General features: G+C 38.1%; 5 protein-coding genes across 8 annotated transcripts; 2 read left to right on the forward strand and 3 right to left on the reverse strand.

Moving 5' to 3' along the window:
* Positions 1-3,718: 3,718 nt before the first annotated feature.
* Positions 3,719-5,868, forward strand: LOC111447292 (60S ribosomal protein L10-like). Of its 3 annotated transcripts, none has more exons than XM_023086369.1 (2): positions 3,719-3,874; positions 5,000-5,868. In XM_023086369.1, exon 2 carries the CDS (start codon positions 5,020-5,022, stop codon positions 5,680-5,682), a length of 663 nt encoding a protein of 220 aa, XP_022942137.1. In that variant the 5' UTR covers positions 3,719-3,874; positions 5,000-5,019; the 3' UTR covers positions 5,683-5,868. The 3 variants fall into 3 exon arrangements, with proteins under 3 accessions (XP_022942137.1, XP_022942138.1, XP_022942135.1); XM_023086370.1 differs by having other exon boundaries at positions 3,726-3,879; XM_023086367.1 differs by lacking the exon at positions 3,719-3,874 and adding an exon at positions 3,892-4,758.
* Positions 5,869-6,159: 291 nt separating this feature from the next.
* LOC111447219 (glycine-rich RNA-binding protein GRP2A-like) lies at positions 6,160-6,807 on the forward strand. Its single transcript, XM_023086263.1, has one exon. The coding sequence runs from the start codon at positions 6,160-6,162 to the stop codon at positions 6,805-6,807; it is 648 nt and encodes a 215-aa protein (XP_022942031.1).
* Positions 6,808-7,282: 475 nt separating this feature from the next.
* On the reverse strand, positions 7,283-11,045 carry LOC111447291 (probable solanesyl-diphosphate synthase 3, chloroplastic). 2 transcript variants are annotated; one of them, XM_023086366.1, is made up of 6 exons: positions 10,585-11,045; positions 10,364-10,475; positions 9,449-9,576; positions 9,248-9,351; positions 8,133-8,260; positions 7,283-8,046 (listed from the first exon to the last, which is right to left on the reverse strand). In XM_023086366.1, exons 1-6 carry the CDS (start codon positions 10,818-10,820, stop codon positions 7,498-7,500), a joined length of 1,257 nt encoding a protein of 418 aa, XP_022942134.1. In that variant the 5' UTR covers positions 10,821-11,045; the 3' UTR covers positions 7,283-7,497. The 2 variants fall into 2 exon arrangements, with proteins under 2 accessions (XP_022942134.1, XP_022942133.1); XM_023086365.1 differs by having other exon boundaries at positions 10,364-10,488; positions 10,589-11,044.
* A 1,351-nt stretch (positions 11,046-12,396) lies between these two features.
* Positions 12,397-16,641, reverse strand: LOC111447290 (mitogen-activated protein kinase 19-like). Its single transcript, XM_023086364.1, has 10 exons — positions 16,172-16,641; positions 14,992-15,400; positions 14,788-14,915; positions 14,659-14,718; positions 14,006-14,155; positions 13,768-13,923; positions 13,476-13,687; positions 13,282-13,383; positions 12,993-13,135; positions 12,397-12,845 (listed from the first exon to the last, which is right to left on the reverse strand). Exons 1-10 carry the CDS (start codon positions 16,193-16,195, stop codon positions 12,751-12,753), a joined length of 1,479 nt encoding a protein of 492 aa, XP_022942132.1. The 5' UTR covers positions 16,196-16,641; the 3' UTR covers positions 12,397-12,750.
* A 1,505-nt stretch (positions 16,642-18,146) lies between these two features.
* LOC111447920 (ribokinase) lies at positions 18,147-21,300 on the reverse strand. Its single transcript, XM_023087308.1, has 4 exons — positions 20,573-21,300; positions 18,894-19,079; positions 18,582-18,777; positions 18,147-18,470 (listed from the first exon to the last, which is right to left on the reverse strand). The coding sequence occupies exons 1-4, from the start codon at positions 21,209-21,211 to the stop codon at positions 18,376-18,378; spliced, it is 1,116 nt and encodes a 371-aa protein (XP_022943076.1). The 5' UTR covers positions 21,212-21,300; the 3' UTR covers positions 18,147-18,375.
* Between the last annotated feature and the right edge of the window lie 129 nt (positions 21,301-21,429).

Raw genomic sequence — 21,429 nt, forward strand, 5'->3', positions numbered from 1 at the left:
AAAAAAAAAAAAAAAAAAAAAAAAAAAAAAAAAAAAAAAAAAAAAAAAAGAAGAAGAAGAAGATAAGTACAGACAATAAAATGTAAAACATTATCTAAAAGTGGGCATAAGGAGTGGGTTTTAATGTTTAAGATAAGGATCCAAGATATTTGAAGACATATTCGGGACAAGGTAGTACCACCTTTTTTTCTATATAACCTATTCATATTAGTGAAGCATCCACATTTGTGAGACCTTAGTCGGGATGCATAGAAAAGTCAACTTACGAGAATGAAAGAGTATGGTACAACATCCTCTCTCTACATAAAGGTAAATTTTCTCTTTCAGCTAGAATGTAGAGAAATTGAAATAAACACAAAAAAGGGTCAAACACGGTTGCTAACATTGAAGAGAACCATCATAGATGAGAAAGTGGGAGTTTAGAGTTGGCGAACAAACTTTTGCTGCGGGATATGAGGAAGAAATTCATATTTTTAAGTTCCGACTCGAAAACTCATGAATCTATTAGATATTGTTTAAAGTTTAAAAACTTATTAGACACAAACAGTATAAAACTAACATTAAAACTTCTACCCACCAAGTTGAGTAAATGAATTGGGAAAGGAAATGAGTGGAGAAAAGTGAAAGAAAGAGGGCATGTGGAAAAGGTGGGGGAGAAAATGGAAGCATCTTTCACTTTTGTGATCTCAGAAGGAAGAGCTAGAGAGAAACAAAGAAGGGAAGAAGGGTGGTGGGGAGATTTGGTGTCAAAAGAGGGGGTGGTGTGTGTCCTTTGTGTTTGAGCTTTCAAGTGATTGAAACAAGGCATTGTGATGTCCACCTACTACTTACTTATCCACTGACATGATACTCTGTATAAGACCAGACCATTCTTCCACACACACTCACTCTTACCCTAAACTATACAAACATTTCACCCACTCACCCTCACCCTTTTCTTCTCTTTTTCTCTCTCTCATTGACCAAATTTCAGCTTGCTGTTGCTGTTCTTCAACTCAGAATTCACAATGTACTTACTTGCACTCTCTTCAAACTCATGCACTTTCAACTCAAACTTGTTTATTTATTTAGTTTCATGGTATCCATCTTGTTTTGCATTATGAATGGAAGATATATGATACCAATTGATGAACAAAAGCCTTCCTAGTTTGTGAGATTCCACATTGGTCAGAGATGGTACTTTATGAGGCTGTGTAAACATCTCTAATATACGTGTTTTAAAACTTTAAAGGAAAGTCTAGAAGAGATAGTCTAAAGAAGACAACATCTACCAGCGATGGGCTTGGGCTGTTACATTAGTGGTCGAGTTTTATGTGCAAGGCCCATTGTGTCTGAAACGACAAAGGATAGTTTGGCCGGCAGTTTAACAGCTACTGCTCAATTGGTGGTGAGAAGTGCAGCCGTTTGGGATTTGATGTGAATGTATAGCTCCCATTATTTTCATTATTTGTTGTTTGTGCTTGTTCTAGCTTAAGGTTTGCATTTTATCTGGTTTCTAACTCCAATGTTTGTCAAGGGAGAGAATAAATACGACAAGTTTTAGAGAAGAATGAAAATTGAGTCTGTTGGAATCATAATGGTGTATTCACAGGATCTATTTACCTAAGTATTTCATGTTCGTTTTAAGACATGAACCGAGATTAATGTAAGCCTACAAGCTTCCCTTGTGCTACTTTACATTTGGCTCTTATCACCAGTCCAAAAGAACAAGAACAAGACCAAGAACATAATTACCTAAAGGCCTACAATGCGAATTTCAAAGGGATTGCTAATATAAGCAATTAAGGTAAATTAGACACTTCACAGAGTAAAACAATTCTCAGGAAACGACTTGAAAGCTATTTACAGATATATATATAATAATGCCTCTGTCCAGCCACCCATCTGGTATTCTATTTTCTCTCTTCATTCTGGGAACCTAAGCCATCTTGATGGGCTACATCATATGTGGCAAGAAGACCAACAAAGAAATAGAACAGACGCATTACTGCACTGCAAATGAAGAACCTCAAGAATGCCACACTACCCAAAGATCCAATAAGAGGTTCGTCCCTATAGACAGTGATGGGAATGGGGGAACAAGAGGGACGCTCCAAACCGATGGCAATCGGTACTTGGTAAGGAACGTCATATCCAGGGGGCTAAGAAACCAAAAGGAGGCAGGTACAGCATATTCAATCCATCCTTGCCTATCCAAATTTCAAACTACTGCCAACGTTATACAAGAACCAAAAATGATAAACAAGCAAGCAATAAACTTGATATAATCACTTCTTGGTGTCGTGTCCTTAACGTAGTAAGTCTTGTGAGTGCAATGGAACAGCCAGGCATAAAAATGTTTAGTGTGCTGGATGAAAAACACTTGACAAGATGCCCAAACTAGAGAAAAATGCAACAATTGCACTATTTATGGTTGTCAAAAGAGTAGCATAATATAGGAGTTCCCGTTTTCGGATGAACCAAGGCGAAGAGGGGTGGAAATAGATGGACCCTAGCAATCTGAGTGGTGTAGCAATTTGAGATCCTACATCAGTTAGAGAGGGGAACGAACATTCCTTATAAGGGTGTGAAGGCCTCTTTCTAACAGAGGGAGGGAAAGCCCATAAAAGAAAGTTCAAAGAGAACAATATATGTTAGCGGTGAGCTTGGACTTTTACAAATGGTATCAGAGTTGGATACTGAGCAGTGTGCCAATGAGGACGCTGGCCCCCAAGGGGGTGGATTGTGAGATCTCACATCAGTTGGAGAGGAGAACGAAACATTGCTTCTAAGGGATTGGAAACCTGTTTTAAAACCTTGAGGGGAAGCCCAAAGAGAAAGCCCAACGAAGACAATATGCGGCTTGGGCTATTACATGCGAACTGCCCTAAAGATTCCACCAACAATCTTGAAGGAGAGCAACTATGCGAACCAACTATTTAGCCTATATGATCCCAATTTTACCAAATGCAACGGAAAATGCCGCATTCCTATTTATCACGGTATATTTTTGTAGCTTTGATAATGACAATGCCATCAAGCACTAGAACACAGAGATCATAGACATTAATCCAATCAAACCCACCGGTACATCTCTTGAAGGTTGCTTGTTTTCCTCAACAATGGAGGCCAACATATCAAAAACCAGTAAACAACAGCTGCAGCTCCCTTTGACCGAAAGGGAAAAAGGATAACAAAATTGAAGAACTCCCCCAACAAATCCAACCACAATAAAAAGAACAATAAGCAAACTACTAATCACAGAAATTATCCATGTCAAGAAAGATGTTCTCCTCGTTCCACTCATATGAATACCATCAGTAACAAGAAGCACAACAACAGTAACTGGATCAAGAAGATTAAACACATCTGGAAAGAAACTCACCTTAATCCGAAGAAAATCGGAGATATCAGTGTTGACCATACTCGCCAAATAGGAAGATCGAGTGATCGAGCTTAGCTGCACCAAGCATCACCTCCAATAAGATTTTCCCGGCAGCGATGAACGCAACGAAATCCCCCGATTCGATGTGATGAAAAGTAAAATGAAGTTAAATATGTTAGAACTAAAACAAATATTTTAAAGCTAAAATAAAACCGTTAGGATTTTTCGTTTATTTTTAAAATATATTTAATATTTTCTAAATATTTGAAAATTATCACTGGAATTAAAAAAATTAAAATTTTAGACAAAAATTGATCTGAATTAATTAATTCAGCCTGGAGGGTGAAAAAAGAAGGAAGGCTGGATAATACGTGTTGTTCAAGTAGGAAAAAAAGGGCATTCGGCCCAATTTCTCCGTCCAAATCTGCTATAAAAAGGGTTAACAGCCACATTGAATCGCTGAATCTCGTCGCGCCGCCGCCGCTTCTACAACTCATCTCTCCGTCGGTGGTACGATAGCTATTTTTTTCTTTGTTTCTTTTCGTTCGATGGAGTTTTTCATGTTTTTAATTTTCTGAACCCGAAAACTAGTCATTGCGGTGTTAGCGTTGCATTTTGAAATCGGAAATTAGTTTTTGTCTTGAGTATGGATCTGGAGCATTTTAGGGTAACCAATCCTGTGAGGATTGTGGTTAATGATGATAGTAGTCGAAATGAATGAAATGATTTGTTCATGTAAGTGAAAAAGAAAATGTGCAGAATGGGATTTGGTATGGTTGCATTTTCTTGGCCTCTGTTTCGTAGATTGAAGGGAGGACCATGAAGAATGAAATTGGCTGATCTTGTGCAACCCATGACTGCCCAGATTTGTACTGCTGGTGGTCAATATTCGCCTGGACATGATGTTTGCCTTACTCATCTGAGTCTCTTCCCAACACACCAATAAATTTGATAGTTTATGTTTTTGTATTAATGGATTTTTTCTCTAGTTATTGGCACCGTTGTTTTTGTATTGAGTTTGTTTATGTATGCCTCCTTGAGTTTAACCAGGGGATTTGAATTATGATGCACCAAAGAGTCAACAAAAAACTTTTGGATCAGGGCATCATGTTATTAAGATATTAACGGTTGGGTTGTGTCATAAACTAGTTTCAGATATTATTATACGGTAACTTCTGTGTCATATAATTAAAGACGAGTGGAAGGTGATGATTGAAGCAGGTACTTATGATAATCAAGCATATCTTATTGTTCTCCTGGTGCGGCTACGTGTAGTTGTGCCGAGCTTCAAGGATATGTCTGTATGATTTACAAGACTGCTCTCTGATTCATTCTCTGTTCATTATATTTTATGATTAGTGGCCAAGAAAATGTTCTGCCTTTGTCCATACAAGGTCGACTGGTCAATTTACATCTGGACTTAAATCTAACAAGCTGAATTTTGTGTCACCTGTTATCTTAGTTATGAGGCTAAACTGGATGCAGCTTTTTTTTTTTTTTGAGGCCACAAGGAAAGGGAAAATAGGAATATGGATGTTTAGGATTTTTGGGAGAAATTTCAATTTGTCATTTAGTTTTGGGTATTTTCCATTGTACTTTGTCTTGATATTGTTTTATTTTCTTACAACTACGCAGGTCAAGTTCAAGCACACACAATGGGGAGAAGACCTGCTAGATGTTACCGACAGATTAAAAACAAACCGTACCCTAAGTCACGATTTTGCCGTGGTGTACCTGATCCTAAGATCAGGATCTATGACGTGGGAATGAAAAGGAAAGGAGTAGATGAATTTCCATTCTGTGTCCACCTTGTGAGTTGGGAGAAAGAAAACGTGTCAAGTGAAGCTTTAGAAGCAGCTAGGATTGCCTGCAATAAGTACATGACCAAGTTTGCTGGGAAGGATGCATTCCATTTGAGGGTCAGGGTGCACCCCTTCCATGTTCTGCGGATTAACAAGATGCTTTCATGTGCTGGGGCTGATAGGCTCCAAACTGGCATGAGAGGTGCCTTTGGGAAACCACAGGGAACCTGTGCGAGAGTGGCCATTGGGCAGGTTCTCCTTTCAGTTCGCTGCAAGGACAACAACGGTCAGAACGCACAGGAGGCCCTCCGCCGTGCTAAGTTCAAGTTCCCTGGTCGTCAGAAGATCATTGTTAGCAGGAAGTGGGGATTCACTAAATTCAGCCGAGCTGATTACCTGAAATTCAAGGCAGAGAACAAGATTCTTCCAGATGGTGTGAATGCCAAGCTTCTTGGATGCCATGGGCCTCTAGCCAACCGTCAGCCTGGAAGAGCTTTTCTGTCTCAAGCTGCTTAGACTGAGTTAGTTGCTTAATTTATTTGGGATCATTTTTGACATTATTAGCATTGGTTATCTGAATTTTTGTGAAACAAACTGAGCTTCCTTTTCTATTCTGTTTTATCTTCTATCCTAATAGTTGTCTTCTTTTGGAACATCTCCATTGATTAGACAATGATCACAGTTCTCGATTGTTTCTCATCATTTTCATTGTCATGATACAACTCTTTGTTACTGGAATGAAGAGGTGGATAGTGACGAGACTCTTAACACATCATGTACAAGACAACCACCATGGAATAATCCTTCCCTTCTTTTCTATAAAGAAAGAGAACTTTTAAAGTGGATTCCCTCTTCACCAAAAGCTTATAACTATCCTCTTTATTTCTTGAAGAACACAAATATTATAAGAATATCCTTATATACATTCCCTTCATATTCTTGGCTTTGGTGGCTTCAAACATCAAACCAAGAACCAAACTTGGAAGAGTCCCAATGTTTGATATCAAACCCTCCATCATAATTCTCATAATTTGCGCTTCTTTACTAGCCGCCGTTGTGATTTTATGTTGTTTATGTATAATCAGAGGCCGTAAAAGGAAAGACTCAACACGGCCTACTCCAAGTGGATCTATTAGTTCAAGGCGGCCGCCGCCGCCGCCGCCATGGCCCCGACAATCCTACTATGATGTTGAGTCCGGACAGGGCATTCGAGCATACAGACAGGACACTCTAAGAAGCGAACAAAGCGTTCCATCAGACAGACATGGCGCTCAAAGAAGCGAACAATACAGTTTTCGAACAGACAGATCACGAAGTAATCAAAGCAGCGAACCAAGCGTTGGAAGAGACAAACGAAGTGGATTCAAGGACGGCGGCATGGCCATCTTTGCTGGGGCTGGTGCTGCTATGGCTGCTGCAGCTGCGGCCCTTGGTTTAAGTAGTGGAGGAGGACAAGAATATGGTGGCAATGGTGATGGTTATTGGGGAGATAGTAGTCGTACCGACGGCTATGGCGATAGTTGCGGCAATGGCAATCGGGACGGTGGAAGTGGCGGTGGTGGCGTTTGTGGCGCTGGCTGTGGAAGTGTCGGTGGTAGCGCTTGTGGCAGTACCGGTGGCAATAACTACTCTCAACACTAAAGATTAATATAAAAGTATGTTAAATTATAAATTTTATCTCGATGATCTGTGTTAAATTTAGTGTTAAATTTAGTCTCTAGTACTTTTATAAGTTAGAATTCGTCTACTATTCGATAAATTTTATCTAATTATAAATCTTGCTTCCGGTTCCAATTGTATTTTTCTTATACTATATTGTTTTATAATCTTAATTACATGTTAATATACTATGGTTAAAGTCGTTAAAAAGTATTACGATAAACACTCTTAACTATAAAGTTTCTATAGAATAGATTCTCATAAAAGATAGGTCGTGATAGGCCGCATCGTCATGCAGATAGCTCTTCATTTTGTTTGGGTAAGCATTACCTCGATGCCTCGACGAAAGTCGTGCTCAATCACTACACGTCCTTTTCAACTTTGAATCATTATAATATACCAACAAGCTTTCATTTGGCTTTAGGGAAGGTTCCTCTAGAATCTGGACCTCAAGATGAAAGTGAGCAAAGTGTATAAATTTTATTAGAATTTAGTGTACATAAGAAACAGATATTCCTTGTCAGACAATTTGGAAGAAATCTATAGCTGAATATAATACTATGAGCAATTATTTGCAGCTCAACATGTTCAACCAATATACAACCCAACCAACCCTGTAACATACCACCTCTGTCTTTGGCAAATTCCAACTATATTTTCCTTTTAACTAAACTAATCGATCCGTTCTAGATTAAACGTCACCATATCCTCGAGCGCGTACCGAAACACTCCTTCTGGAAGGCATTGTAGGTTTTGGATAGCAAGATCTGCCTTCTGTTTAGCTAATTCTTGTGCTCTTTCAATGCCACCCCTGCTCTTGACTAATTCAATCGCTTCTTCTAGCGACCCCGGCTCACTGAATTCGGTTTCGATAATTTCTTTCAGTCTAGGCTCTCTCTCAAGAGCAAATATAACTGGAGCTGTAAGGTTTCCTTTAGCCAGATCACTTCCTGCTGGCTTTCCGAGCTGCTTTGTCGATTGTGTAAAATCCAATATGTCGTCGACAATTTGGAACGAAAGACCGAGATTCCTTCCATACTCGTACATCTTCTCAGTAGTATCACGATCAACCCCGCTAAAGATCGCAGCACCTTTCGTGCTAGCAGCAATCAAGGAGGCTGTTTTATAATAGCTTTTGGTCAGATACTCTTCAAGTTCAACTTCACAATCAAACAGGCTTGATGCCTGCTTTATTTCACCACTTGCAAAATCTTTTATAACCTGCAATAGAACTAATTGAATCTTATATAAGCTAGCTAGAGGTTGCATATCAAGATGACTGTGGATTGCATGGGAACCAAATTTACCTGACTGATAAGCTTAATGACTTCGAGATTTTCGAGGTTAGCAAGACACCATGATGACTGTGCAAACATGAAATCTCCAGCTAGCACTGCCACTCTGGTACCGTATAATTGGTGCAAGGTTTCCTTCCCTGAAACAAACAGCTTTAACCATCAGGTGAATAAATCTGTTGCGGAGCTAATGGAAGTTGTAGGAGGAAAGGGGGAAGCGGTAAATAAATGACACGTTGCAAGTGTGTCTAAGCCAACTTGCGCACAACCTAACTATTTTCGAGAGACAAGACCCTACTACATTTGGTTGTCAAGATAACTCGTCGGATATGAAATCCTAAGTAGGTGGACAAGCTTGAACTCGTTTGCTAGCCTTTTATTATATTTACATGGCCCTTCTTGTTCAATAGGGCAACCGATGGTGGTTATCAAAATAAAATTATATTCTGAAAAGGTATTGAAGCCAGGCGATTATGTATGTACTTGGTAATAAAATTGAACTATTTGTTTGCGAGCAACTAACAAGTTAAAGTAGTGACTTTGCCTCCAAACGAGGAAAAAGTACTATCAAGTTAAAGTAGTGACATGAGGCAGTGTGCCAGTAAGGACGTTGGGCCACGAAGGGGGTTGATTGGGGGGTCCACATCAATTAGAGAAGGGAATGAGTGCTAGCAAGGATGCTCGGCCCTGAAGGAAGGTGGATTGTGAGATCCCACATCGGTTGGGAAGGAGAACGAAACATTCTTTATAAGGGTGTAGAAACCTCACCCTAGCAGACGCATTTTAAAAACCTCGAGGGAAAGCCCAAAGAGGACAATATTTGCTAGCGGTGGCTTGAGCGTTACAGTTCAAATCCTTTGTAACCTACCAAGAGCATCATTAAAGAGTTTGATACGTGGACATAGTTTTATCTCTACAGCTCCATGATGAATCACAACCTCAACAGGGATGAAGAAGAAGAAGATAACAAATGGAGTGAATTCAGACCAAAGAGGAAATGTTATGACCTTCTAAAGCCCTTTCAAAATCACGCTCAAAAATGTCATAAACAAATATACGTATTCATTTATCTATGCAGAAAGCGCCAATGAGAAATCCCGAACTTTATGTACGTAAAATGGGCATACCTCTTCTCATATCGCTGTCGTCTAATACATCGTCGTGTATCAAGCTTGCAGTGTGGATCATTTCAATGATCTCTGCCAAACGTCGATGCTCCACAGTGAGTTCCCTGGAGGCAATGCAAGCAAAACAATAATTGAATTTTCTTCAATGCCATACTAAGCTCAGATTTTCAGGAATGTGCATGTCTGGTAGGAATCACTCACTCTAACCCAACTAATCCGGCCGTTGCTCTTGACACCAGGAATACTAGAGCTGGTCTCATCCTCTTCCCTCCAGCACCAAATATCCGCTGAGCAGCAGAGACCAAAGCTGGGTTCTCCTCACCAACCATCTGCAGGCATTTCAGTTAAGACTACAAATTTGATCAAGGAAACAAATAAGACTACAAATTTGAAGAGATAACAATAACTCGAATATATGCAATTTGATAAGTATGTGACGTTGAACTCGAAGAAATATATAGTCGTCCTGTGCTACATCTAAGCTAATATTAGATTCAGACTTCACAAAAAGGAATGGCACAGGTTCCCAGAAAATAAGTCACCCACGGGATAGGAACTTTCTGAACATAAAGTAATATAGAAGGGCAAAACTACTCGATTTCAGTGGTGAATATTGGTTGATGATCCCGCGCTTGGGCTTTAAACCTTCAAACTTGACTTCAGGAAGAGCTTTTGTAAGAAGATCAACAACTAGATGCCCAGTAATGCACGTGGTGACGTGCTTGAGACCACATAGGGATTTCACAAGCTTGCAGATTTTGTTCAAAATTTTTCAACGTCAGTTGGAAAGGGGAACGAAATAAAGCATTTCTTATAAGGGTGTGAAAACCTCTCTCTAGTTGACATGTTTTAAAACCATGAGGCTGACGGCGATTCGTAATGAGCTAAAGGGGACAATATCTACTAGAGTGGGCTTGGGTACAGGGACATCCATATTCAGCTCTTCTTCTAGATATCCATTGAGAAATATGTTTAGGAAATCAATTGAAGAGCTGATGAAATATGGTTGGAGGTATTCTAAGTGATGTTAAAATCTGTAGTTGTCAAATCCAGATGGTAAGGTATATTCCAAGGCAATGAAATGAATGATAGAATACGAAGTTCACTGCCACTTACAGACAGAAGATTTTGGTTAAGCTTCTGGAGATCATCGGCTACAACTTCAAACAAATTTGTCGACGAGATTGGGGTTCTGGGCTCCTTCCTCAGTTCCAAGAATGGTTGAGAACCACCAGTAATGCCTGTTTCAGCAAAAACAGAAACAAACAAAGGCTATTACCACAAGCTTTTGCAGCCTACCAAGGAGAAAATGGAGGTGCCTAAACCCAAAAGTTCACTTACTATTCAATACAGTTTCCGGTTGGGTAGTTGAAAACACTCTGCACTGCCCAATGTTTCTTCGGGAACAAATCAAAGTTCGAGTTTGGTGTCGCGTGTTTCTACCCTTAGAACACGGTTTAACATAACTCCTCACCGCACATCGATCCAATGGAGTATTGGAAGAACAGCCACAAGCAACATGATCCAAAACATACCTTCCAAAATCAAGGCTCTGGCATATGACAGACATCATTCCTAGTCAGACCGCGAAATCCAAACTCACAATCAAATATGAAGCAAAAATCAACAAACCCAGCTCAAAAAATCTTCTCAACTTCTCCTAGACAAATCGTCAAACACCTAATGTGCACAACACAACATATGGGTATGGAAGTAGAACTTGGGAGGAGTGAACCCAATGACCCCAATGAGGTTCACACAAGTCATTAACATGGAAATTAACCGATTTAGCAGAGAGAAAAAGATTACAAGTGGGAGCTAAATTGAGTGGATAGAAGAAGCCCACATAGCAGCTCAATTATTTTCTTATCAGTAGTTCAAGAAATGAGGTAGATAGCGCTCGTCCGAGGAGTTTTTTTTTTTTTCTTTTTTTTTGGTTTGCTTTGAGAAGGGCCCGTACGATGCCTAAGCGCCTTGTACGTAGGCCACAAATCCACAGCCTCCCTCGCGGTTTAGTGGTGGAGCTGAGCCCAGCTACCGCCGCCTCTGATTATCATTTGTATATCCAAATTCCCCAATTTCGGTGATTTTGTTGAATTCCTCGCCTTTTTTTGTGACACACTCCATACTTCAATCTACACGTACATATCGATAAACCCGCAGACATCATTACCGCTAAATTTCTTTGTATAGAGTGAGAAAATAATTATGACACTATTTTGATAAAACTCCTATTTTAACAAATTATTTTTTTTATAATTTCATAAATTATTGGCTTAAATAATTCATTTAAAATTTCATAAAAAATGTGTGGGAAAGAAACGCAAATGCTTTGACACATTATTTGCTTCCTTCCATTATTAAAAATAAAAAAATATAAAATCACACCTAATTTATTCAAATAATACTCTAATTATTTGCTAATTTATGCAATAAAATTTTTAATAATAGAAACCATTCGTCATACTTTATAATTCTTATCACTTATTTGTAATTATTAGATTTTAAAAAAAATTATATCCATTATTTCGTCAATTTTTTACATAGATTTATTTAAACAAATTTCGAAAAAAAAAATAAGTTTTTAAAAATTATTATTATTACTTTCATTTTTTTTCAAAACTTAGCTGGATTCTTTTAAATCATATTTAAAAAGAAACAACAAAATAAGAACTCACCCTTAGCATTGGATCAACCGGCTCAAACTCGGCCTAGGCCCAAACCTTCTCGTAAAAAACTCGGCCCAAACCTTCTCGTAAAAAACTCGGCCCAAACCTTACTAGCCCAACTCGGCCTAGGCCCAAACCTTCTCGTAAAGCACTATTTGATCATGGGTTGGCCGGCCCAACCTTCTATAATCACTATGGCTCAAAGTTCGGCCCATTGAATACTAATTAATAATACTCTAAAACTAGATATATATATAGTTTTAAATACTACAGATCAAATATATTTTCTAAAAATTTTATTAAAAAGTTTACCTTTTAATATCTAAAATATAGTATATAAAAAATTAAAATTATATATAGTATTTAAGTTGTCTCAACGAAAAATTCGCTGATTCATGGGTTGACCGAACCGACCATAAATTTAATTTGAAGGTATTTCACTGTTTTATTGATTTAAAATATAGTTGGTCCATATGGCAATGTACAAATCTTCATTCAAATGTATTTACACTAATTGATTGTTTATAATTACATGGCATGATAAGAAGCAGCAAATGTAGTTAACAAAAACACCCTTCAAAGATCAGGTAACCCTACACCACTGCTCATGCCTATCTCAGTTACTCCAGCTAAGAGCAGCCAGCCATGGAAAATGTGCCACTCCAACTTGAGTTTTACCACCTACAGCTTCTTACGTTCAATTAAAGATGAATCATTCTAGGGATCTACCACTGTTCGTGCCATCGGTTAGTTTGAGTGAACGACTGTGCGAACCTCTTGAATTTGGGATGGTTTAAGATTTGGGATTGAACTACAAAGAATACGCCGTCTTGTTCACAAATCCAAACTTCTAATTTGTGATGTTAGTCTCGAATAAACATTTGTTATGTTTCTGTTCTCGTATGGGAGAACGGGCCCGGAAACTCGTCCTAGATTTGCGAAAGCAACTATATCAGTTATATCAGTATCATGGTATTGTTGAGCTTGAAAGATCTAACATGGTAAATTTGGTTTGAAGAAAGATGACAGATTCTATCCTATCAGAACTTGTCCACTAAAGAGAAATATGTTCATACCAGTAGGCACTTTGGGAGGAGGATGAGCCTTTGATGGATTCCCAAACTTTCTATCAGATAATCCCATGCTGTTATTAGAGACTTTCGGATTTCGCCGATCCGGTTCACGATCAGGTGAATCCAAATTTGTGCAAACCGTGGACCTAAGAAGACGATTCGCAAACTGAGCTTGTAAGAACACAAAACTTATACTACACCCACCAAACTATATGTTACAGTAATAATATTGACTCCTAGGCCATGGCATTATCAAACAATCACGAAAACAACTTAACCGGTGCACTCTTACCGTGGGAGGGAGAAGTGTTTCCGTTCGAGAGGCAAAACCGGTGCGCTTTTAGCACCATTCTCCTTGAGGTAGGTGAATTGGCTTCTAAAATGACCTGTAACGCTGACAATGATAGGAGTACTACAAAATCAGCAAAGGAATAGCTACAATATCACTTGAATGTTGTAAGGTTGAAGAGGAAAATGAATTTGAACCTAGGATAGAGGAGCTTTGTAGTCTCAGTTCTATTCAAATAATCTTCACGAATTTGAGGATGATATTCTAATATTTCTCTGTATAATAGTTCCCTTATGTCATCCTTTGTTAATTTCCGTCTCTCAAACTCAAATTCCACTCTTGATATTGGCTGACAAGAAGGCTCTCTATCAACTTTAGCTAGGCCCTTAAAGTAAGGATCAGCCAGAGCCTGTCAACATATAAATCTCACAAAACTTAATGATCCCCAGATACACATCGGTGAAATAACGATCAATAGAGAACTCGTACCTCCACAGCGGATGGTCGATCCTTCGGATCAAATGCTAATAGTCTTTGTAATAAGCGGATGGCTGCAGGATCCGCATTGGGAAATCTTTGTGAAAACGGCACTGGAGATTTCTTTCTCATTTCGGTCAAATATTTCCTGGCCTTTTCGTTCCGAACCTAAACAGTACCGATAAAATATGACTATTACAATCAAAGCGAAAAGAAGAAAAAGGACAGATCAATAGCAAGCAACACATACTCCTGCAATGATTTCCAATGAGGGAGTCCCAAGAAGATCAGTAATTAACTCCAGTTGATGGGCAACACTTTTACCAGGAAACAGTGGCTTCCCTATCAAAACCTCAGCAAATATGCAGCCAATGCTCCAAATATCTATCGCGGGAGTATACTATAAACAGTATAATGATATCAAACATTAGAAAACAAAAAGGGGAAACTAAGTTTAAGCAAAAACTTAAGAAAAAAACAGATATAACCTGACCTGAATGACAGACATTTCAACTTCCAGGACAGTTCAATAGTCCCCCCTGAACAAGAATTATTATAATCTACGCATTATTGTTTCCTATAAACCACTATTATACATTACATACATTTTATACCAAAAAGGAAAGCATTTCCAACTGAACCATGGCCAGTAAATCACTACAAGATGTTGTTCTGATCTTTCCTTGTATGGTGGTGGAGGGAGGAGCAGGGGGGACATTGTTGCTTCAACATTGAGACAATCAATAACATATGTAACATAAGTCATGGTAACGGTGCACTATCAGATTCGGTACAAAATGAAAACGTGCGTAATCATCAAAACTAAATGTCCAGTGATTAGTTTACTCCCAGTGATTGCGAAAATTCGTAGAAGGAATCAATGTGAACTAGTTTACTGCCTACCTTTGAACAGAACGATCCACACAGCTCTGGAGCTCTATACCATCTAGTAGCAACATAGTCCTGCAAACAGCATCACTTAGAAACACTGAAAAACAAATCAATAATCTGCTAGTGAAATGAAGAACATACTGTCCAAAATATTGTAGTTGGGACATCGCTGAAAGCAGCTCTAGCAAGTCCAAAATCACAAACTTTAAGCTTGCAATTAGCATTTGCCAGTATATTCTTCGGCTTCAGATCTCTATGATAGACATTTGCTGCAAACAGCATTCTCAAATTTAAAAACCTTCGTTTCATACTCAAAATATAAGAATGAAAAAGAAAATTATCTACCTGTATGCATGAATTTCAATGCACGTAGCATTTGATAGAGGAAGAACTGATGATGTTCACGGGTCAAATCATCATTTGCTTTAATAACTTGATGAAGATCAGATTCCATAAGCTCAAACACCACATAAATGTCCTTAAATTCCTTTTTAGAAGGTGGCAACATGATGTGCTTGATATCAACAATATCAGGATGCCGCAACAATCTAAGCAACTTAACTTCACGAAGGATTCGAACAGCATCAGATACATGATCAAATATGTCATGAATTCTCTTTATTGCAACTTTCTCTTTGGTTTGTACGTCTATAGCAGAACAAACAACTCCGTAACTTCCCCTGCCTATAACTTCAAGAATCTTATATCTATTAGCATCCCCATATTCAGTAAAAAAGTTGATCTTCTTGGCCTCCTAAAGATCAAATGAATTATTTAACATCATCAGAAATAGAACACAAAAGGGACTATTATAATGCAAACATTTAACTATTAACCAACGCCAATTAGAGAAACAGTAAGGAATGTACAAAATGCATTCCAGTATAAGAAATTTTACATGGTGATCATGAATGTCAGCTGTGAAAAACATGGTAGTTATGTAAAAAACGAGATCAAACAAAGACTAATGCCCAGAAAGTCCTACATCCAAGAGAAAATTACAATAAGAATCCCATCTCAGACATCACAAACCAAATTTTCTTCATCAAAGATCCTTCTAATCCTCTCTACCCATGGTTAACATCTACAAAAGCGCAAATCCAAAAACACTTCCCTTGTCCTCTTAATCCCTGACCCCTACAAGAAGATATCCCTCTTTTTTGTAATAACAACAGCATTTTTGAGAATATAAAGCCCTGCGGAGGCAACAGTCCTACAGCAAGAAACGGACTAAGGGAGGATCAATAATTCCATCCAAACGCAGCATATAAAGTTACAGAGAAGAAGATTGAACTGATGGTGACGCATCAAACACAAGCCCATTACAAGAAATTCAATCCAAAAACAGATAAGCTCATTCAACATAAGGCAAACACAAGCCCATTACAAGAAATTCAATCCAAAAACAGATAAGCTCATTCAACATAAGGCAAACACACGATTGAAGAAGGTTCTAGTTCATTCAGTATCTAGAAATCTTCACGAACACCAAAACAGTACACAAAACAAATGAACATTAAGGTACCTTCTTTGGATGATCTTGCGTCATCTTCTTCTTCGTCCTCCTATTAGACCTCTTAAATCTTCAGAACAAACTCACCCACATTCGAAGATCGGTCTCAAAAACCCCAGGAGCCAAAAAACAAAAACCCCAGATCGAGAAGAGAAAAACCCACAAAACCCTCAAATTCCCACCAAACAAAACAAGCAGCAGAAACCCAGAAGAAGCGAAAGTGGAATGAAACAAAGAAAAACCAGCGGAATGAGCGGCAAAATATCGACGCAGATCGTGAGAGATGGATTGATTTTCAGAAATGAAATTGAAACGCGTGGAGAATATATATAGGCAGAGAGGGAGAGAGAGAGAGAGAGAGAGAGTTTGGTAGAAACATTGGGGGAATTTAAATGGAGTGTGCATGGTTTCTTCCTTATCCACACTCCCAAATTCCTTCCTTTGTTTCCACTCTGTATTCTTTCAAATTTGGATGCGGTGACGATGACTCGCCGTACGGCCGTGATTTCCCTGCTCCAACTCTTTTTTTGTTTATGAGCCCAAATTATGTTATTCCCAAATGTGGATGGATTTACTCTTATCTGGTCATTAAAAAAATAAAAAAAATAATAATAATAAAATTGTTATGGTATAAATTATTTATTTTTAATTTTTAATTCACATATTAACAATATTAAATAATGGTTTAAAACACTAAAAAAATTAATTAAAAACTCCACCTTATGGAGAAACTTGAAGAAAATAAATAAATAAAAGTTTTCCTTAAAAATTGAACATTCTTATTTCAACCACAATCAGACTTTTTCTAATTGAAAGTAATTAATATATATTATATTTTTTATGGTTAAAAGATTTCTTTCACACAAAAAAAAAACAATATATTTATAATTTTTAAAAACAATAGTCTTTCAACATACTGTTTCAGATAAAGGGGAAAAATAAAAAAAATAACGAATGACGTTTTGGAATGTGACAGAATTTATAATGAAATACAGACAAATATATTTAATGTGACAGAATTTATAATAGAATACAGACATATATTTTTAATTTGATGGGTGAATATGAAGTTTTTTCATATAAGAACATATGTTAAAATAAATAAGATCTGGATGGTTCGATTTTCCAGGATTTATTATATTTTATTAAAGATTTATTTTCAAAAAATAAAAAACTAATATATGTTTTCTGGAGTAGTACCCTAGAAATATTGATTAATAAAATCAATAAAAATAATTATTTTTAAAACATAAAGTAGATTTTAAAAAATTAATAATTCACGACATGCAATAATGTTATGGACATAAATTAAAGGCCATGTTTTTCATGTGGCTCTCAAGCTCCCAATATTTTATTTTTAAATAATTATATGTAATTGGCCCACATTTCACTACCACTCAAACAAATTTCTCATTTTTGTTATTTGGACAAACCTACTCAAATTTAATTTATTAAAAAATAATAATAATAAATTATACTTTCCATTATTCAACTTTAGACCCTGTAATTTCGTAGATATCTCGTTTCTTTATTATCATTATTTTATTAAAAAAATATTTTTTTTTAGGGTTCATATATCTTAATAACTCGAACAACTTAATCCACGAGACATGGATGATTTTGTCAAAACGAGATACATTTAATGTGTTATTAATGAATGGATAGTCGAGTTGTTGGAAGAGAGATGAGACATTACATCGTGTAAGGTAGGGCATGATAGGATGCCTTAGCTGAAGGGGAAGAAGGTGAGGGCTTAAAGAATTAAGGCCACATGTTACTCACAGTTGTTGGTGCTCTTTAAAGTTGATGTGCCGCAAAATGTACAGTGCCCACACTTTCATTACTACATTTTCTTAGTCTTGTCTAATCATCTCACGTTGTTCGTTTGGAGGCGATAGCTTTATACCATTAACTTAAAATGAGCATAGCATCTCGATAATTTGATATGCATTATTTTATGTCGAGATTAGAGATTCGCATTCTCATATTTCTATGTTGTGTTAAAAAAAAGTTATACATGCGAGAGAAATTATGAAAATATTTTAAATCAATGCTCGAGAATTATTAATTAAGATCGTGCCGATTTTAAATTTGTATCTAATGGTGTTATTAGAAAGAGTCCCGTTGTGATAGCTCCATGAACATATTCTTCAAGCCTCTCGAACAATCTCTCTCTCTCTCTCGACTTCTGTCGTCTCGTCTCGTCTCGTCTCTCTCTAGTCCCTTGAATGGAGGAGATTCAGCACTGATTCCCTGTCAGGCATGCTGGGAATGGCTCCCTTCACTTGAACACAAAGTGAGGCTGCAGCAGCTGTTCAAAGCAATAAGAAATAGCCATCAGTTCTAAACCAGTTAACACCACGCCATGGTCTAGTTTTATTGGATCAAGAGAATTGTAATGTAGTTTACATAAAGGATTTACCCGCAAATTTCAGGCTTTCCTTCTTCGACTTTCCTTCCACCAGCGCCACGGCAAATGATGCAGTAAAGGTGTCGCCAGCGCCGGTGGTATCAATTACTTTAGCAGCAGATATAATGGGCTGTCTGATTGGTTCTTCCCCTTGTGTAAACAAAGCAGACCCTTTGGCCCCAAGTTTCACGAGAACTTGCTTGATACCCTGAATTCAAGTTTAGCTAAGTTAACAGCTCATGATCTCTGATAATGGTGAAGCAGCAGATCAAATCTATGAACATGACATCAAGAAAAACTTTATTCTATGTATGGATAACTCACCATTTTATAGCACTTCTCTACAGCTTGTCCGATCTGTTCAAAACTTTCGGTTGGGCATCCCGTTAAACGACTCAGCTCGCTTTCATTTGGACTGAAAATATCGACATGGTCAAGCAGGTCCTGTGGGATAGGAGCGTCAACTCCTCCAGCATCTAAAATTACTGGGACCCCAGCATTCCTGGCAGCCTGCAGTCATTATGGCTCGTCGGATAATACGAAACGTCATTTTAAGAAAATTGTTCATAATCTTAGACATGCACAAAAAAGAATGAATATCTAATGGGGGGAGAAGGAACAAGGAGGTCAAAATGATGCAGAGCCCAGACCAAAAGTTCTATGAATTAACCTTCCCAATTCGTCAAAATGGAATTGAATGGGGTTAAATCAGCCCAAATCCACCGTTAATAGATACTGTCCTCTTTTGGTTTTCCTTTTCGGGTTTCCCCTCAAGATTTTTAAAACGTGTTTGCTAGGGAGAGGTTTTCATACTCTTATAAATAATGTTTCGTTCCCCTCTCCAACCAATGTGGGATCTCACAATCCATCCCCCTTGGGGCCCAGCGTTCTTGCTGGCACACCATCCAGTGTCCACTTCCCTTTGGGGCTCAGCATCCTCGCTGGCACACCACCTAGTGTCCACTTCCCTTTGGGGCTTAGCGTCTTCATTGGCACACCACCCAGTGTTTGACTCTAATATCATTTATAACAGCTCAAACTCACCACTAGCAGATATTATCCTCTTTGGGCTTTTCCTTTCAAGCTTCCCTTCAAGGTTTTTAAAACGCGTATGCTAGGGAGAGGTTTCCGCACTCTTACAAAAAATGATTCGTTCCCCTCTCCAACCGATGTGGGATCTCACAACATAATTAAAAACTTAAAGCCCTTCCGAATTGCTCTGCCTAACAAGAAGCTAGGAAACAAAGGAAATAAAAGAATCTAACAACGTCCTAAAATTCATTGACCAGAGAGCAGCTACCTCATAATGAAATCTAGAAATTGCTATTTCCAGTGCAATAACATAAACAAGCTAACAGGAGTACAAGAAGAACAGTACGTGCATTCAGATCAAACAAAACTTTCAAATAAGAATCATGACTGAATGCAAGCAAGAACAAAATATCCAACAGAATGTCTTAAACCAAGAACAAATTTATTAAGACTGCTGCCAACATATACATATATGTGTTTGTAGGCCTGATAATGCAACAGATCAACCACTAACACATGATTACCAAAACATCACAAAAATAGATATCAGGAGTTCAAGAAAAACCCCAAGTAAACCACACATTTCCCCCTTTATTGGTTCGTACAATTAATGTTTGATATGGAAATTTGAACCTCCGACTTCTAGAAAAAGGAGTACATGTCAATTACCACTAAACTACGCTAACTTTGACATTTGTTTCTAGAACGTTAAGAACTTACTCATTGACTAAAACAACAACGACGAACAAATTCGGGTAAGGGGAAGGGATTCAGTTACTGTCAATAGGAACAAATATTTTTCAATGGATATGCCCTTCTCATTTTTTCATGAATGTGACAGAATTGGCTCACATCTTAGAACTATCAGTTTAGTTCTAAATAAACAAAGTAGTTGATTAGTTGAGTGTGAGAATGCTGAATGACAAGAAAAATTATGCACAGATCATGAACAATTTAATCAGATCCCTGACCTTTGCAACTTGGATGTTGACTGAATCAGGAATCTCCCTCTGGAGAAGAACAATTCCAGCCGTTCTTATAATCTCCAAATCACTATCAGACAACGCCACAGGCCAACAATTCATATTAGCACCACCAACAATGATGATAGAATTCTGCCCACCAGATTGAAGCATCACCACCGCGTGTCCCGTTGGCGCCGCGGCAACAGTAGTCAAATGATCAAGTCGGACGCCGCCTTCCTCAAGCGCCGCCGTGATCAACTTCCCATGAGCATCCTCACCGACCTGACCCAAAAAGTAAGTCGGGTACTCGAGCTTGCCACCACAGCAGGCCTGATTGGCCCCCTTGCCACCCGCCAGAGTCTGCCCATTTCTGGCAGATATCGTCTCGCCCTCCTCCGGCAACCGGTCGATCTCCACATAGATATCGGCATTGGCCGAGCCGACCACAACCAACGGCGGCGGCCCGGAGGGGGTTTTCGAAGAATCGAGGGAGCATCGGAGAATTGGGTATCTAGAATTTGATGGGTTTTGTAGATTTGTGAATTGGAGATGTGGGGTTGGGATTTTGATGGACTTTGTTGACGCTCTGATGAAAATCTCCGGCAATATTGGCCAATAATCCAAGGATGGACGAGAAACAGCCATGATTTCGTTGAAGAAGAAAAGGGGGAGTTGAAATTGGGGATGTTACAATATAGAAAAGTTCATCTATTTTATCATATGTTACTCAAATCCTTAATGTACTCGAAATCAAAGCCTGTTGTCATCTTCCAAGGATATCTCTTTTAAGATTTTTAGTCTGGAATCAATGCGTAAATATGTATATTTAACCTAATTGAACCAGAAATCTAGTTTAATGATCT

This window comes from Cucurbita moschata, unplaced genomic scaffold (genome assembly GCF_002738365.1).
Source record: "Cucurbita moschata cultivar Rifu unplaced genomic scaffold, Cmos_1.0 Cmo_Scf00009, whole genome shotgun sequence".
Classification (NCBI taxonomy): domain Eukaryota; kingdom Viridiplantae; phylum Streptophyta; class Magnoliopsida; order Cucurbitales; family Cucurbitaceae; genus Cucurbita; species Cucurbita moschata.